Source organism: Uranotaenia lowii, unplaced genomic scaffold (assembly GCF_029784155.1).
Source record: "Uranotaenia lowii strain MFRU-FL unplaced genomic scaffold, ASM2978415v1 HiC_scaffold_160, whole genome shotgun sequence".
NCBI classification, from domain to species: domain Eukaryota; kingdom Metazoa; phylum Arthropoda; class Insecta; order Diptera; family Culicidae; genus Uranotaenia; species Uranotaenia lowii.
In genome coordinates this window covers 1-19,714 of record NW_026597633.1, presented here as the reverse complement: position 1 = coordinate 19,714, position 19,714 = coordinate 1, and the positions used below count along the sequence as shown (strand labels likewise).

The following is a 19,714-nucleotide window of genomic DNA, read 5'->3' as shown; positions in this document are numbered from 1 at the left end:
CCAAAACCTCACGGAATCCTTACAAATAGATTGAAAATATTTTTGTCATATTTGAAAATTTACAAAACTTCAATCGTCGACGTGAATAATTTTATTTGAACAAAAGTCAACTTAAAAGTACTTCAGGCTTAGTTCGTCCTTCAAAACATCATGATCACACTTTCTTATCTTTGGAATTGAAAAAAACATTGTTACTTAAAGACTTCTGTGTGAGAAAATGTGTTTTAATATTTTTTATTTACTATTCATATGTAATTTATTTTTTTCTTAATCTGATAATTTTAAACTTTCAAGACACATTTAAAAAAAAATGATAATTTTTTTAAATGTTTGTTTGCATTTCTTTACACACAGAGGCTAATATTAAAAATAAATTAGCAGTGGAAAAAATTACTCATTCTTGAGAATGATATTTTGATAGGGGAGAGTGAGGTAACGTGAGCCACTCTAGATATCTCAGCTGTGTGTTGAGATAAAAATCCCAACCCAACTGTCATCGTCGTCGCTTTGCGTAAGCTTATTTTTCTATATGTTGTTGACTTATGTACGCATCATATGCTTCTTTTATTTAACTAGCTTAGAAAAATGTACTTACATAATTAAACAAGCACCCGCAAAAGTGCATCCGTTGGAGACCTAAAGTACATAACAAAAATATGCTCATACGCTTAAGATCTTAATTTTGTCATGTTCTTTCAAATGAAAAGAAAATTTTAATGAAACATCGATAAGTCACACAAACGCAACAAATTTGCAAACCATTGCTTGTGGGGAATCGTGGGCCACATTTTATTGGGTATCTTGGGCCTCTTTTATTTTGGTGTTTTTATACACATTCAGAACTTAAAATACGTTATTACTATATGTAAAGTTTTCTTATGTCAAATTAAGAGTAATGAAAAATGTTTGGTCCATCTTTTCTCATGCGATAGAGACGAACATAAATCCTATGTAAGGAATTTTGCCGAAACGTTCGCGAGCCAGGTTTTAGGAACTATTCGATCACACACAACTCTCTTTTTTATTTTCTCATCTGAAATTGCTTTAAAATAACTAAATGAATTATGAAATTTCAGTTTTAGGTCAACATATAAACTTTTAACGTTAACGTCAATTTGGATTTGGTGGCCTAAGTTTCTCCACAGTCAGAACTCGGGAAATTCATGTATTTGAAAAAAAAATAAAAAAAAATGTCTAATGACACCTTAAAAATGTAGAAAACCTTTCCATTTATTTTTTTTCTTTTATAAGAAAGATTTTATGAACCAAAGAAAAAAGTTACCCATGATACCCCACCTTCCCCTACTCATTCTTGAGGACGATATTTTTAAAATTGTTGATATAATTTTAAATTTCAGGTGAAGCTTATATTTTCCCAATCGAGTTGATATGCTTATTGATTAATTTTAAAATCTTCACAATTTTTAATCATACTTTTTTGAAAAAAAAATTGTGATCCGAAACATCTTCAACTATAGGTGTTCAAATTTTGGCGCAAAAACTTGAATAGTTGCCAAATTTCGCTAGATGAAAGTGTATGAGTTTTAGTACAATTAAACCTCTCAAAATCAGCGAGATGTAAGTGCCATAATAATAGGTTTCGAGTTAAGGGGTTTTTTTTAATCATCTGACGGTTTTGCGCCGGGGATCTTCAGATCTTCCCCAAATAAACAGAGTTATGTAGCTTTGACATATGGTTTTATTTTATTTGCATAAAAAAATCTTACCAAATCTAAATAAAATGTAAGAAATCTGAAAAAATCATGTTTTTTTAAGTTGTAAAAATGAATCAAATTCTCAATTTTAGAGAAGATCAGAAGACCCCCAACGCAAGCCCGTTAGATAATAAAAATAAATCCCTTAAGTATACGAATCGATTTTTCATATCTTAATATTTGGTGCAAAATTTCAATTATTTTTTCTTTTTTTTCTGAGTTAAAACTGCTCAAATGAAAAAAAACGATATGAAAAATCGAGTTTTGACAACTTTGAAGCGTATTTTTAGGAACTATTATTGGGGCACTTATATCCCTCTGATTCTAAGCGCCTCAATTCTCAAAATTGTTTGAAGATCTTTTAATTTTGTATTATTCAATACTAGTTAGAATGTTTTGGCAAACATTGCTTATTCTGTCTGTTATGTTTGTTAGAAGTTCATGGTATGTGATTGATTTTTTTCATATTGATTTTGAATAATTATAAAAAAAAAACAGGAAAATTCATCATTGTTAGCCGAGCAGCTGAAAAAAAAACTTGGAAATTTAAAAACGGAAAATCGCTAGAAATTAGAAAAATGACTGATATTGACTAAAAATGTCCTGAAATGACGATCCTTTTACTAATCAATGCCCGAAAACCCGATATAGAAAATCAATTGTGTCATTTTACACATAGATATTTTTTTTAAAACAAACCTTTAATTTTGTTTTCATTTCACTTATGCATACAACCTTTTCTTCCTAGCAAAGTTTGGAATCCTGGAATTGGACCATTTATCTCAGGAAAATATTGGGTCATTTTCTTGAAAATATTTCGAAATATATAATACACAATTCTGACTATCGCAAAAACAGTAAATGGTTTGTTTTGTATAACCAATGCAAAGGGTCATTATTTAATACATTTTCGTTCACCTTTGTGTCTTACGTTAAGCTAATTTTCCATATCTTATTATTTTATTTTAGTTGAAAAAATCCCATGCAGAAAAACAGTAATCAATCATCGTTAGAACAAAAAATCATATTAGGCGATCTACCAAGCTAGTAGAAAAATTAATTAAAACTTGAACGTGAAACCATTATCCTTCAAAATGAGCCAGGAAAAGGTAAACGAAAAATGGGAAAAGTACCAGTTCGGTGATACCGAATTTGAAGTGCCCAACCGGTACGTCCGGCTGGAGGCCAAGGGCTTCGGAGCCCAGGGGATGGTTTGGTAAGTCCAGAAAAAAAAAGAGTTTCATTCGCCTTTGGAAGAGCGACTAACCGAATCAAAAAAAAAATTGCTATTTCGAACCTAACAAATACCATCTTCATGCTTGAACTAACCGCCATCTTTGGATAAGGCAACCCATAACACTTGCAGATCAAAAGTCATATTTACCAAAACGCCATCTGAGTCATTGACCATTAACTCTAACCACACAATTCAGAAGAGGGAGAATATTGTCGAATCCTCGATTTTTTTTTCCTCGGAATGGAATGGAAATTATGGCAAACAACATTCCCCCTTGAATAACAACCATTTCATCAACGCTTGCGGGGAGGATTTTTCGGGTTCCACTTTCTGCATTGTTATCCAATTACATTCCTTCGGAAACATTCGAAGCATTTTTTTTTCTCGGAAGCGTAATTCCATATCTATGTTTGATTCTGTATTGTCTTGTTCTGTTCGTTTTTTTTTCTTCGATTTTCTTGTGTTTTGACGTCAATAACAATGGTTCTGCCAAATTATCCCAATAATAACGAGTTAAACCTCATTTGAGAGTCAATATCATTGTAATAAAACTACCAAACTAACACCGGCCTGTGTCGTTTCCTGTGCTCATCGGAAATTAACAGAAGGATGCTTTAACCAAACCTCTACTAATAAGGGCCTAGTCGTCGAGATTTTTCCGCTAGATAAGTGTTATTGATCTGTCTGATTTTTTGCTCATTCACATTTTCAGCGCCGCATACGACACTGTCACCCAGCAGAATGTGGCCATCAAAAAGCTGTCGAGACCGTTCCAGAACGTCACACATGCCAAACGAGCCTACAGGGAGTTTAAGCTTATGAAATTAGTCAATCACAAAAATGTAAGTACGATTCATAATTTTTCAAAGCTTAAAACGTGATCTAAATTCAACATCAAATTGGAAATCTGCAACTTTAATTTAAATCTGAAATCTGAATTTGAAATCGGAATCTGAAATCAGAATCTGAAATCTGAATCTGAAATCTGAATCTGAAATCTGAATCTGAAATCTGAATCTGAAATCTGAATCTGAAATCTAAATCTGAAATCTGAAACTGAAATCTGAATCTGAAATCTGAATCTGAAATCTGAATCTGAAATCTGAATCTGAAATCTGAAATCTGAATGTGTCAATTCAGATTTTCGTCATAAAAGAAACATAAATCTCTCGAAAATCCTTTCAAAAATCATAATATGTAATCGATCAATCATTCTAGAACGCAATAGCTCTCCCACTAATGAGCTTCTGCGCTAACATAGCTCAAGGACCAAATGCCTGGCAACTTTTTTTTCTCAATTTTCCCATTCAGCAGTTATTCCTTCCACACAGAATGAAAACATAAAACCTAAAACCTTTTCAATGAAAAAAAAATCTGAATAAAAAATAACTCTATTTGCTGAATCACCGCCCTGAAAAGAATCCATCAATGGGATTCGAGAGCAAAAAAAAGGAACAAGTTGGAATCGAAGCAAAAAACTTTCCCTTGCCGAGATGAAAAGTTCCTATATAATCATCCCTCCTCCCACGCTAGCTTTTCCTCTTAGAACAATGAGAAAACTATAATAGCACCTTCGGAAGAGGAATAATCTCTCTCCGGGGAACCCGGGATATTTCTCCCGTGTGATTCCGGCGACCATCTTTTAACGCCACCACCCACATTCAGCGGCAAATTAAAATCCAATCATCCTAATCGATTTCTCTCTTTCGTTTTGGATCTCCATCTTTCTTCGACTCCACCAACCAACCCAAGATCATTGGACTGTTAAATGCATTCACGCCGCAACGCACCCTGGAGGAGTTCCAGGACGTGTACCTGGTGATGGAGCTGATGGACGCCAACCTGTGCCAGGTCATTCAGATGGATCTGGACCACGAGCGGATGTCCTACCTGCTGTACCAGATGCTGTGCGGCATCAAGCATCTGCACTCGGCCGGCATCATTCACAGGGTAAGTTTTGGCTTTTGATCTTTATCAGGGGAAATTTTCTTTCAATAGCTTATCTGGAAGTTCAACCATAAGATATTATCTAGTTTATCAACGCGTTTAAAGTTCGAAGTTCACCTTCCTGAAACAACTTTTCAACCATACTTTTGTTTCTCGAAAACCTTATATGTAATTCCTTCAAGAATAAGTCATTTTATCATTTTTTAAACGTAAATATGGTCAAAGAAAAGAAGTTCTACAAAATGTCGTAAAAGTTTCTAGATAAATCTAGTATAGGGATAACAGAACGATAACGTTAACGCCTTTGTGGAACCGTAATTAATGCTCTTCTCAACTTCAATTCGTGGAGGTCAGTTTTCGAAACGGCCGGCTCAAAATTATCGTGGGATAGCAATTCTGTCTGCCATACCCAAACTGTTCGAGAGCATAGTTTATGACCAAATGTATCCTTGGTTAGAAGGGAAAATGTCGAACTTTCAGCATGGTTCAACTGTTACGAACTTGGCAGAATTCGTCTCTCGAATTTCACAATGGATGATGCAGGGTTTACAAGTCGATGCGATTAACATAAATGCTCTCATGTCAGTGCTGTGTAAAAATGGGATCACCGGAATTTGGCTTCAGTGAATTTGTTCGTACCTGAAAGAAAGAATCCTATTTGTGGTCAACAACGGCGTACCACAAGGGAGTCACTTAGGACGTCTTTTTTTCGTCACTGTTATGAATGAGTTTCCTGGAGTGCTGCATGACGCGCGTAAACTGTTCATCCCTCTGCGGCACCCAAAGGATTGTTTGACCCTACAAAATGCGCTTTATAGATTTTCAGAGTTTCGCAGCAGTTTCGGATTGAAAATCAATGCTTCAACATGTAATGTTATTACCTTTTTTCGGAAATTAAGGTATATTGTACACGAATATCGTCTCTGTAGCATAGTTAGAAAAACCTCCGTGAAAGATCTGGAAGTCGCGCTAGATGAAGAGCTCATGTTGAACAAGTCGTAGCCAAAGCGAATTCTATGTAAGGAATGTTAAACAGGATTCGTAACGAGCTAGACCAGCGGTCGGCAACCTTTTGAGACAGAAGAGCCAAAAATTGCAAATTTAGGAAATGTCCAAGTTTCAAAGAGCCGCAACTCATTTTATCCTTACTACAAATAATGGTGATCGCTAAGATACATTGCATCCTGATGTTAACTCAGTTTTATTACCATTTTCCACAACGCCACAGATTTCCGTTGTTAATTGGCAAACGGAAGCTATTTTCATTCTTCTGAATCAATACATTTTCATAACGGGTACAGCTTAGTAACGTTGAAATTTTGGCGATTTACCATTGTGACCTGATAAAATATATCATTTTAAACTTTAGTGCAATTCTTTCCTTATACCTATTCCCAGATAAAAAATAGACTTTCGATGTGTTCTGTTGAAATATTAAAGCATCGAAAATTTTATATCATAAAAATGCATGCTACAAGATGTTAATTAATATAAAAAAAACTATACGAGGGTTTGTCTCTTTTATTTTTACTTCAAATTCTACAAATAAGCCTTCAAATTATTGAGGTTTTAAACATACGTTAAAATCCATTGAGGTTCATTTGTTTGTTATGCGCATAAAACTATCATCAGGGCCGTAGGAAGAACCGGCTCATAGGGGGGGTTTTGATGACAAATTTTTCCCAATAACATTTTTGCTTAAACAATGCCTACACAAGTGAACCCCTTGGAGCCAAAGGGGTATAAGTACATAAAAGCTTATTTCGAGAAAAAACGATTTTAAATTGACGTGTTTGACCGTTTGTTATATATTTTTCGAGAATTTGTACTTTTAAATCGAATGTAAAAGTATGTAAATAAAATTCTAAAAATCCGAAAAAATTATCACATGTAGTTTGAAATGTGAAGAATCATTTAACATCATTAACTCAAAATCGACCATTTTCTCACTTCTACTCCTTTGGCTCTGAGAGCTTCATGTACTTAGTGCAAATTATTCAGATTAAAATTATTTTGAATTAAAAGTTGTTAACTTTTGAAAATAAGTCCTAGGAGAAGCCAATTTTGTTCATGAAGCTTTCGAAAATATGGGTACTTGAGATATAGCTCAGTTGATAAATCAGTTGCCTCCTGAGCTGATATCCGTGAGTTCGCCCGAGTAGCCCAAGAGTAAACATCGATTACAGTTGTTTCAGATAGGTTTTTCAATATCTGGTGTGCCAACTGCATCGAGAATCGAAACAAAAAAAACCTTCATTCAGAATTTTTTTTTTATTAACTCACGTAATTTAACAAGCAAATTCTTCTGAACCATAAGCATAACCATTTTAAGCATTGGGTGAAAATGTATCAAATATTCAGAAATAAAAGTAAAAAATAAGGTTTGCGGTTCCAATGAGTTTTTTAACTACTCTTGTAAACTCGATTAAAATATAAGACTTAGTTAGAACCTTTGATTTTGAAGAATCTGCATTATATGTAAATTTTGTAAATAAAATCTCCAGCTTCATTTTTACATAAGGATAAAAAACAAGTTAAAAAATTATCATTTATTATTTCATATTTCATAATTGAAATCCTGTAATTAATGGTTTCAAAATCGAAATCAAGATTTTTCAAAAAATAAAAAACTTAAATTTAAGCCTAATCTGAATACAAATCTTGAAATTTAGTTCCAAGTCTGAATTTTGCATTTTTAACCCAAATTCTAAGCCTGAATCTAAATTCCGTATAAGAAATCCTATGAATATGAAAACAAAAAGAGAAATTTGTATCAGAACCCTTGACCAGAAATTTTTCATTTGAGTTTGAATTTATGGTTTTTAATATGATTTTTTATTCAATTATTTATTCGTAGTTGAACTTGAAAATTTTTAATAAAATTGTGAATGACGAAATTTTTTATATATTTTTAATTTTTGGACTTATGAAACTTTCTTATGATTCAACTCTTTACATAAATTGAGAATAAAAATTTCAGATCCAAATCTTAAAAGAAGTTTGAGTTTCAAATGTTTTTTTTTTTCATATTCAGAAATTCAGTGTTTTGAATATGGAAAATTCATCACATTTTAGATTAAAATGCAATACTCATGTTGGATCAAGTAATCCAGGCAATTTTATCCTGAAACCTTGCGAAATAAGGGCATATTGTTTCAAGTTTTTTAAAAACCCGTCCAATATGCAGGCAAATTTCGGAAATATTCCTCTAAAATAAAGGAGAAAAACACACGGAATACTGTTTTTATTTTTTTTCAAAACACATCAGGAGATTCAGAATCATTAGAAAAATCAGGCTTCCAAAAAATCGGTTGTGTTTATTTTGGCAAAATTTGTTTAAAAAAAAGTGGTTTGAACGCAAGATACATAATTCTTATCACTCAATTGTAATTTTCGTTTGATTTTGCAAATAGAGTGAAAAAATCTGGTCAAAATCCATACAATCTGGTAAGCTTAGTCTAACTTTATTGGGATTCAATATTTGGGACTCAATTACTATCAACAAGTGAGAAATTTTTTGAAAAACTGTTGTAGAGATGTGGTCCTGGGATTAGATTTCGAGGTTTTGGATTCAAGATTGTTACACTGTTGTTACTCTTGAATCATTTACGTAGTTCATCAAAATTTGATTAGAAAATTAAAATTTTATGTTTGGTACAAAGATGTACCAAGCGATTTCATAACATCAGTATTGATTTCAACAGAGCAACACCTCCCTGTGTAACTGGTCTGCTCGGAACCTTGAGCGGCACTGATTGCTTCTTCATCTGACCGTAAGTTGCGGCAAACCCGAAGCAATCGACCATGTGCTCGCTCGGCTAAAATCCCGAGTCGATGGGTGGGATTAGAGAAACAAGAGAGATCAATAGAGGGAAAGATCACATGCGGGATATACATGGTGTTTCGATAGAAGGTCCAGCAGTTGATCGGCAGAGCTCGATTGCTCGTGTTCGCCGGTTCCATCACGTTCACCGTGGTGGAATTGGCTAACGCGCCGTTGTACCGAAGCGGAGATTGCAGGTTCAAGTCCTGTCGGTGAGCCGTTGTATCTTTTTCGAAATTTTCATGATATTTACGACTTATGTTCTTCCGTTCTTTGATAGTTCATGTTTCTCTAATTTCTTTCATCACATATGAAAATATGTTTGGTACATTATTTCACTTGGCATCTTCGGATCTTCATGGGGGGGTTTAACCCCCAAAACCCCCCCCGTTCCTACGGCCATGACTATCATTATAAATAGATAAATATTTTTCGGGCATTAGAATAAATAAACCAACAAATTTTAATTCATAAGTGCTCATTTTATGAACTTCTTTTAAATTTTTTTCATTACAAGCATTCCGATTCAGCTCTCTAGTTCTCATTTTGATTTCTGATAAAATTAAAAAAAGGTTTTAAAAATTATATTTTTCGAAAACGAAAATTAAAGTTTAAATTCTTAAACACAACAGACAATACGTGTTTTGACTGGATAAAGCGTCATCGCGTTATGCCAAAAAAACACAAACCTTCCTGAATACCCATTAGATCCCATTTGTACCTAAGAACCACAAGCCGAAAAATCTGTCTCAGTGTCGTCCGATCGAAAAATTTTTCGGAACTTTGAGCTCATTGGTGTACGAAAATAATGGAAGAGCCAAGAACTGCAAACAATTAATTGGTAGAATCAAGAGATGAATTTACAAAGTTGACATGAAGACCGTACAACGCTCCTGTTCCGACATCCAACGGAAGCTTCGGCGAACAGCCGATTATGGACCGTTTTCAACTGTTAACTTATTTTTTCAACAATGGACAATTTACCTTTAATTACAATTACAAATTTTATGAATTCAACTATAAATTTGATCGCTTTAACAATTGTATGATTGAATCAACCATAAAAATAATAAATTTAACTATATACAGCTGCTTTCAAAAACGAATGAAATTGCGTGAAGCTGCGAACTCACTTCCAACTTTGACAAGCTGCAATTTCTTTCTCGGTTGATATTTTATCATGAAATCCTCACACAATCTTTCAACTATTCAACTTAGGGGAGATGGGGGCATAATGGCCACCTTAAGGAAAACGGTTATTTAACCATAGAAAATAGCTATAATATGGAGGTTACATTATTGTTTCGTGTTCAGACACTTGAAAAGCCTATTCCCTAACGGGCTGAAACGTGAAAAACTAGATGAAAACGTTAAAAAATGCATTTTAAAAAATTTTGCCAAAAGCTGAAAACCAGCCACTGTGGAGGCATAATGAGAACCCCCCCTGAGGCAGTATGAGCACCATTAATCAGAGCAAGATATGCGTTTTTGCCGGGGAATCTAGCAGCGAATTCAATTCGATGAAGTCAGGTGAGTCGTAGATTCATCAAACAAAGCAATAACAAAATAATCTAGGTCTGTTTGTAGAATACAAACAATTCACGCACGCTCATACATTATGTGCTTTGTTCGGAGGATGATGCTACTAGCCGTATAATGTAACAATAAAAAAATCGATCATGAATTGTAAATGGAAAAAATCACCTCGAACAGAAATCTAACGCTAGTCTTTTGATTACCTCTCCGACACCTTACCAATAGGCTAAATCGTCGGATGAAAACTAGTCAAGGTGTGACGCTATAAATCAATTTTAATTCGCTGCTAGATTCTACGGCAGAAAATGCTCATTATGCCTCGATAATATAGTGCTCTATATGCCCCTAGTCAACAAATTTAAGTAAAACGTGTTTTAAAATTGATAAAAGTGAAAAATAAAAAATTTTATGATGGTAAAAATTGAGAAACAATGTGTACATCATTTTGCAGTGCGTACATTATAGATCAAGGTTATTTTAAGATCATAAGAGCTTATTTCGTGGTGTTCAAAAATTATAATATTTTCGTAACTTGAGAACCAAGCCAGTTTTTTTTAAATATCTCTGTAAAGATGATAAGGAGATTCCTTTTTTTGTGAAAAATTAATACTATAGGAAGTACGAAACAAATCCTCATGAAAATTTATTTAAGAAAATACGTACTTTCGTAGAAAAAAGTAGTGCTCATTATGCCCTGGGTGCTCGTTATGCCCTCATCTCCCCTACGTTCTACAAAATTTGAAGTCTTTACATATGACTAGAAACAAAGATACAGCTTTCCCCGTAAAAAAGTGAAATTGGGGTTTGCTTCACTAAATTTGCTGTATCTTTGGCAATTTTCATTGGAAAATCTTCAAATTTGGTTCAAAGTTGTTAAAATGTTTGATCTAGTATCAGGCCAAGTTTTGTCAAAACCGATGAACGCGAACAAAAATGGTGCCAGGTAGAAAATGAGGTTCATTTTCGCAGACGATTTCATTCTTTTAAGGACGCAACTGTATACGGATTGATGTTGGGCATACTAAATATATTGTAGATTCAACTATACAGCTATGCTTGATTTAACTATAAATTTGATTGAATCAATTTATGATTGATTTTAAGCGTTCAATTATATTTAATAGTTGATTTTTTTGTAGTTTTCCTGTGTTTATCTTCATTAAGGTTTTGTTTATTTGTGAGCACAAAAAATATTATGCTAACAAGGAATAATATGATAATGCTGTGTTCGGGTTGGCGGTCAGCACACCAATCCCGATGAAACGCAAATCGGTGCCACCCAACCGGGATGTCTACTACCGACAACTCCAGCGGCATTTTTTCCTTCGCTAGCAATTTAGTTGCTGCCGCATCTGGTTGGAGTTCACCTCAAGGGAGGACAAAATTTGTCACAATTTTATCTAAACAAATAAATGTGCTATCGGCTATCCAATTACACCTCCTAATGATCTCCTGTTTTGCCATTCATAAACACGAGCTGCCAATCAATCATAAAAATATAGTTGAATATTTATAGTTTCATTCCTAAAATCAATCATACATTTGAACGGAAAGTCCTGAACTGAAACTATAAGTTTTAATGATTTTGAAGGCTTTTCAACATAACTTTTGGATATTTAATAAATTATCCAACATTTGAAAAATTTGAGAAGTCTGTTTTTGTAATTTGTTTTTAAATAAGTATTCGGCCCATTCGGCCTCAATTATTCGGTGAGCCAAATATTCGGCTTAACGGTTTTTTGGCGGTATTCGGCGAGGAATATTCGGCTGACCGAATATTCGGTACATCTCTAATGGAAACTGATCTGGAACGAGCAGGTGAAATTGAACCAATTGAACCAAAAGGGCCCAGTAGTTTATCGCCACGCTGCTAGCTTTAACGACACGATCGACCGTAACGAGCTATGGAAAATCATGGACTAGAACGGCTTTTCCGGGAAGCTGATCAGACTGATCAAGGCGACGATGGATGGAACGCAGTGCTGTGTGCGGATCTCGGGTGAATTGTCGAGTTCATTCGAATCGCGCAGGGGGCTTCGACAAGGTGATGGTCTATCCTGCATGATGTTCAACGTGGCGCTAGAAGGTGTTATTCGACGAGCGGTGGGCGAAATGCGGGGCACGATTTTCAACAGATCCAGTCAACTTATCTGCTTTGCCGATGACATTGATATAGTCGGCAGATCATTTGCGGCGGTGGAGGAGATCTACCGCAAACTGAAACGCGAAGCAGGAAGGATTGGGTTGATGATTAATACGTCCAAGACGAAGTATATGCTGGCCTGCGGATCCGAGACCGACCGAACCCGCTTGTCCAGTAATAACAAGGCCACGATCGACGGCGACGAGCTGGAGATAGTCGAAGACTTTGTCTATCTCGGCTCACTGGTGACCGCAGACAATGACACCAGCCGTGAGATCCGGAGGCGAATTATCAACGGAAGTCGTGCCTACTATGGACTCCACAAGCAACTGCGGTCGAGAAGACTTAGCCCTCGCACGAAGTGTAACCTGTATACGACGCTCATTAGACCGGTTGTTCTCTACGGGCACGAGACATGGATATTGCTCGAGGAGGACCTGCGTACACTCGGAGTATTCGAGCGACGTGTGTTAAGAAACATCTTTGGCGGCGTACAGGAGAACGGAGTGTGGAGGCGAAGGATGAACCACGAGCTCGCGCGACTCGACGGCGAACCCAGTATCCAGAAGGTGGTGAAAGCTGGCCGGATACGCTGGGCAGGACATGTTGCGAGAATGCCGGAAGACTGTCCTGCAAAACAGGTGTTCGCTACGAATCCGGTAGGAACAAGACGAGCGGGGGCGCAACGAGCGAGATGGTTAGACCAAGTGGAGCGTGATTTGGCGAACGTGGGGTGCCCGAGAAATTGGAGAACGGTTGCTATGAATCGAGTGAATTTTAGGAACTATGTTCGTCAAGTTATGTCGTAAGACGGAATACTATGTAAATAAAATAAATGCTAGCTTTAACGGCAGCTATGCGCGCCAAAATTAATCGGACATCATCGTTTCCGAAGACGATTAAAACAGGGTCGAGCTAAAGTTTGCCCTTGGTTCGACCTCTTTTCCCGACCAGCCGTCCTAGAGTAAGGATCACAAGTAAGCGGCTAGAGTTGCCTGTGTTAGAGGCCTAGAATGGGCAGAGTCCGAGGCCTGATTGGCCAGTTAGTGTATTGTGTCAGAAGTCCACTTAGAATTAGTAGAATAGTAAAATACAGTCCACTTTGTAATGTTGTGAATGATTGAGTTTAGTTAATTGTTATCGAGAAATATCTGAAGCTATCATTGAAGCCGTCAGGGGCATCCATGAACATTTTGATCCGGCTCGAAGGACCAAAAATGTTTAATACTGCACTATGCAGTCACTTCAATTCATGAGCGGACTTTAACATTCAAACAAAAACTTTCACTAATCGCACTATCACCCCTTTCCATCGATGGGGGAGCGATTTTTTTTCACCCGCTGGTGGATTTTCGGATCGAGTTAGAAGACACGACTTTACTTGGTGGTGATTGCAAACTTATGATTTTATTTTGCCGTTTGTTTTCCTTCCAGTTTCGGCGCTCTGGATCTCTCGTAAAATAATCGGCGGTGTAGCAGTGAGACGTGAGAAAAAGAGAAGTAATGCCCGTTAGCACGTCTCACTGCGAGGTTTTCAAATATGACGAAATCTTTATACCATTCTAAAACAGGAACATTAACCTCCAAAACGACCGTGTTCATCGATCGGCTGCCCGATTTTTGTACTAAAATTTTTGGAGGTTCATTTTTCCGTTCTCGTCCGTACACGGCAGTAGGACGCCAGTTCATGTGTGTGAGAAATGTTTCGACCATTCGAGGGATGTTCTCCGAAGAAAAGTTATAAGTGCCTTGAGGACCCTGAAGTTAGACCTAAGTGTTTTGTTCTCTAGACTTTTATTTCCCTGACCCCTTTTCAGCGTCAGCTTCCCACAGCTATTTAAACGCCACAAAAACAAAGTCTTCATTAGGATCAATATGTGATCTGTTGATCAGAAATAAATAACAAATTACAATAACAACTCGATAATACGCGATAAAAACTGTGTTTGGCTCCTTTAAACCAAGTGTATGAGCCGTTTTAAATAAATACATTGTAAAATAAATAACCACTACTCGAACTTTGAAACATTAGCCGGAAATAGAAGTATTTCCAACGATACCGCTTCTACGAGGGATGAATTTCTAGATTTTCTCAAAGTCTATACTTTCACCGGGGTCGTGTGGATACTATGGAAGTAGATTGCTGAATGTACCACGCATTCTACAACCAACCAAAGTGTATCGCAGACATATTTGGTTGGTTATTATATGAAGTTATTGGGAATTCATCTCTCGAACATCTAAGGTGGATAACATTTGGACAAAAATGAAGAGAGGAGGGACTTGGGCAAAGGTCATGAGGTGAGAATTCGGGGAACTCGTTATGAAAGGAGGGGAGTGACATCGAAGATTTCAACTTGAGAATGTAATCTGCGGACGATGGTATAGATTCTCTGTTAGGGTATAAACTTGAAACTTGACCATTATGATAGTCCACTCCCAAATGATTGTTCAAGAAGCTGACCGAACATTCTTTTCCTTTCGACAGGATTTAAAGCCTTCGAACATCGTAGTCAAGTCGGACTGCACGCTCAAAATTCTAGACTTCGGGCTGGCCCGGACGGCCGGCACCACCTTCATGATGACCCCGTACGTAGTCACCCGGTACTACCGGGCCCCCGAGGTCATCCTCGGCATGGGCTACAAGGAGAACGTCGACATCTGGTCCGTCGGCTGCATTATGGGCGAGATGATCCGTGGTGGGGTCCTGTTCCCCGGAACCGATCACATCGACCAGTGGAACAAGATTATTGGTGAGTTGGGGGTTTGTCTTCTGTAATGTTTAGGTTCACATTTGTTTGAATTTCTTTCCACAGAACAATTGGGAACGCCCTCGCCCTCGTTCATGGCCCGGTTACAGCCAACGGTGAGGAATTACGTGGAGAATCGGCCCCGATATACCGGGTATCCGTTCGATCGGTTGTTCCCGGACGTGCTGTTCCCAACAGACTCGAACGAGCATAATCGACTCAAGGCTAGTCAGGCCCGGGATCTGCTCAGCAAGATGCTAGTTGTGGATCCGGAACATAGGATCTCAGTCGACCAGGCACTGGTACACAGCTACATCAACGTCTGGTACGACGAAAGTGAAGTCAATGCGGTAAGTGCGATAACGGAAAGATTGTAGGAAGGAAGGTGTTTTAATGGAAATTTTGTTTTTCTGCAGCCTGCGCCCGGCCCGTACGATCACAGCGTAGACGAACGGGAACACACCGTGGAGCAGTGGAAGGAACTGATCTACCAGGAGGTCATGGAGTACGAAGCCCGTAATAACTTGGCGGATGGTGAAGGAACTCCACGGTAGAAATCATCGGCAGCTGAAGACTAAAACGACCGGCATCATCGGCCACCCAAGGTGCCCGATTCCAATTCCGACTATAGGTGCGGAACTTCCGCGGCGGCAGGGCCGAGCGGTGCTGCTGGTGGCAATGGTTACTCAACCATCAGTTGTATCAATAGTAGCAGTAGTAATAGTAGTAGTGCTAGCAAAAATATGTGCGAAGAGCGACTAGTGTGAAGATTGCTTTAGACAGCGAAGCGCTAGCCAGTCGCAGCAGGCGCAGAAGAAAACAAAACCGTAGACGAAAGTTGTTGTATTGGGACAGGTGGAAAGTGGAACACGTGAAAGGAGGACTCTGTATGAACACTCAAGTGGTTTCGTTAATTAGCATTGTGCAAGTTGAAAGACGAATCCGTACTAAACTAACTAGAAGCAGAAGCAGAAAGTGAAAAAATGTGCGCTGTGAAGTTAATTATGAAACAAACAAAAAATATAAAATAATATGTAAACAAAAATTTTGACAAGAGGAGAACAGAAAAACCTTTGTACATATTTACCCGAATTGTAAAAGACTTGTGTAAGCGAAGCAAACGGATTAATCTAAGCGGAATGACAACATAAGTACATTTAGGCTAAGCTAAATAGTGACAAAACGCGACAACAACGCGGACGCAAACTGATGGAACGGAGCTGAAACCGAAACTGAAGTTTTGAACCAGCTGGTCAAAATGTGCAATAATTTTATCGTTCCGGATTGAATCAAAAACACACACACAAATCTACGCTTCCATCAGATGAATGTGACCAGTTCTACAGAAGAAAAAATAACCGATCCAGAGCAACTACTAAATTTGACGGTAGCAAAGTTATGCAGAAATTGAAAATTAAATATACTTAGATCGCTTTTAATTGTTGAATTAAGTCAACTAAAATGCAAAACCAAAACAGCTATGAAATGAATATCAAACAACCCCTTCTCTCTCTAATAAAATAATCAAACAAATTTAAAACAAGAAGAACAAACTAGAAAGATGAATATTAAAAAAAGTCGTGATCATTTTGTCGTCTACCGTTTCACAATTCTGGTCTCTGTTAAGTATTCATTCATTGATAAGCAACCGTGCGAAAATTGGAACAACCCTTTAAGGTAAGTTTTGTTTTATTTTTTAAAATTATTATTCTCCAAGAAGTTTATGTTTAATTATGTTTGAAACTGCCCTATGGAAATTTGAAATATTCAGACCTCTCCAGTTGACCTCATTTCCCATCATCGACTGGTGACATCTTGACGGTAGATATTCCAATTACTTTGTGTTCAGTGACTGATTTCGGTTGCATCATTGTTTCAATAAAATACCTCCTTGGAAATGTAAACTCTTTTAAAACAATCTGTTAAATCCGTCAACTTCTATTCGAAATTGGAGATTCATAGCTCAATGTTGGTCTTGAAGAAAATTGAGAAAAATGAATTTTCACTCTCAGGAACTTCATGGCATTCTAGATCTACTGCTGTAACAATTTCTGATCATTTGATTGGTTCTTTAACATTTAAACCCTTGAATAATCAGGACAAAAGCCTACTTATGTTCACGGAACGTTGAACGGCATTAATTTTTAAAATCACTGCCCTATATTCGAGAGAAAAGGAGAAACACCGCGGTCAAAAAACGTAGATTTTACTCGCTCACAAAAATATCAATCCCACGATTTTTTTTCTCTTTTTTTAATGCCATTTCAATTGCCATAAACATCCCATCGAGATCGTTTCACGTTAAAAAAAATCAGCATAATCATTTCGTGTACCCCCAGGAGAGTACTTAATCATCACCTCAATAAGAAGCAACAAAAGAAATGTAATTGTAAAAAAATAAATTTTTAAAGCGATAAAAAATGTTTAGCAGAAAAAACGCAGCTTACAATATATTTCATAAACAAAGGAACTATATTTCAGGATCGATTCGTAGAAGGAAAGGTAGGAAGCTCCAAAGACCGTGGTAGTGAAGAATATAATCATGTAAATACCGAATAAGAAATAAAAATATACGAATGAAATGATAAAGCAGCAAAGTAAGAACATGAATAATAAGTAAATAATCCAGAAAGTAAGTAATCAGAGCATCCCGAAATCACACACCACGTTGGATGAAACTACAGATTTAAAATAGAACCTAATGTTTAAGCACTAATCATTATTTTTATGATTAGATCGAGAGAAAGTAACACAAGCTAGAATTGAACAAAAAAAAAAGGAAATGTGAAAATGTAAGTCGCCAAGTGCGATGCAACTAGTACAACCCAAAAAAAAAGTCTTCATTAGTGGAAGATTGTTACACTAGATGGGTTCATTTTTAAACAACAAATAGCAATATCTAAATTTCTCTCAACGCCGCCGCCGGACAGATTTAATTTTGATACGGACAAATTATGCGACACCCCCAGAAGAAGACAGAAAACAAAACAAAAAAACTCGTGCTCGTGATTTTTGCTGAACGTTTTTCGAAAAATTTTCACTTCTCTAAAGCTGCAAACGTGGAATAAATTTGTTGCCGGACACCGACAAAAACAAGAAGAACTGAAAACCAAAACTGAAAAGATAGAGAACGGTTTAAACACGTTATTATGGAGAACACAGTTTCACGATTCCGCCCTTTTTATAGCAAACAAAACAAAAAGCGAATTAAGCCGATCAAATAAAAAAGTGGAAAAAAAAACCTGGAAACCCTTTCAGAAATGATTCGGGAACATTTCTGAAAATGTAAATTCAATATGACTGCACTTTTTTCGAGTAATTTTCAATGGAAAATTTGATTTTTTTTTCAGAATTTCGTTGTCTGATTCTAATTAATTCTGCTAAGAATGATAACATAAAGAAAATGACAATCGCTTGCCTCAATAATTTGTCTTTTTGAACTATCGTTTTCCGAAATAACTGAACTCCTTCAGTTGACTGCGTTTATTGAATGCCGCTCTAAAACCTAAGTGAACGATCACTGAAACAAAAATGACGTCCAACTCATTTAAAAATACTGAACTTGAGAAAGTCGAAGAATAAATAAATAATCATACTAGAGTAAAATTTGCCAGTTCTCAGTCATCATAGCAACCAAGAATAGTAGTTAAACACACAATCCCACTTCATCACAAACAACATCCGAAGGCACATTCAAATCCACCATTTATGCATCCAGTTTATCGCGAGAAGTCATAGCGTTTTTATTACTTACAATTTTTTCCCGTTGAGCATGGAGTCAGTCATTAGATTTCACCTTGTTGAAAAATAATGCAAAGAATATAGTCAAAGAACAAGAAACCTCTGAATCGAATTACCTTAGTAGGCGAACAAGAAACAAAGTCAAATATTGCACCTTAATACAAAAAATATCTCTCGTTAACCTTCTTAGAAATCTGTCTCGTTCTATTCTCAGTCAGCAAACAAAAAATGAACAAGCAGCAGCGAGTTTTCCCGGTCGGTTACAAGCTTAGGATTTCTTACCCAAAACTTGTGAGGATAAGACATTATTGGCATTGGCTAAGAGTATCCCATTGGTTACAATTTCCAGCAAAACATAAACCACAAAACTAAGAGTCTGACTGGATGTCAGACTTCACGTCCCAAACCAAGTTTAACAGAAAATAAATTAAATAGAAAAAAAACAATAAAACATACCCAAAAAAAACTCACAAAAAACCGGCTATCATCAGTAAATATGAGAATCGGGAAACTAGGAGAACTAAAACGCTCACAATCACGAAATATTACCAATTAAATTGAGACAACACGCGCTATAAGGAAGAAATATGAACAAAACACACGTTAATAAAACCAACAAATTAGAAAGAAAAACACCGAGTGAACAAGAGAACTAGAAAAAAAATGCGCATGAGATAAGACGGCATTTCGAGATACCTGTGAGTGAACAATTATAGGAGAAGTTAGAGGTTGTGGGGACAGGATTATTTGATCGGTGTGGATTGAACGCGGCGAGCGCACGTGCAGATTGTGTTATAAAGCTACAAGTGTATTAAGTAAATA

The 19,714-nt window shown here is 36.6% G+C and overlaps 1 protein-coding gene across 2 annotated transcripts in view; it reads left to right on the top strand.

Moving 5' to 3' along the window:
- LOC129759459 (stress-activated protein kinase JNK) overlaps positions 1–19,714 on the top strand; it is a 50,531-nt gene extending 30,817 nt beyond the window's left edge. The window contains exons 3-8 of one of the 2 annotated variants that reach the window (XM_055756924.1): positions 2,685–2,931; positions 3,665–3,794; positions 4,705–4,902; positions 14,890–15,154; positions 15,218–15,501; positions 15,568–19,714. In XM_055756924.1, coding sequence (XP_055612899.1) covers positions 2,810–2,931; positions 3,665–3,794; positions 4,705–4,902; positions 14,890–15,154; positions 15,218–15,501; positions 15,568–15,705 — 1,137 coding nt within the window. In that variant the 5' untranslated portion in view covers positions 2,685–2,809 and the 3' untranslated portion in view covers positions 15,706–19,714. The remainder of the gene's footprint in view (positions 1–2,684; positions 2,932–3,664; positions 3,795–4,704; positions 4,903–14,889; positions 15,155–15,217; positions 15,502–15,567) is intronic. The other variant, XM_055756925.1, reaches the window with a different exon arrangement.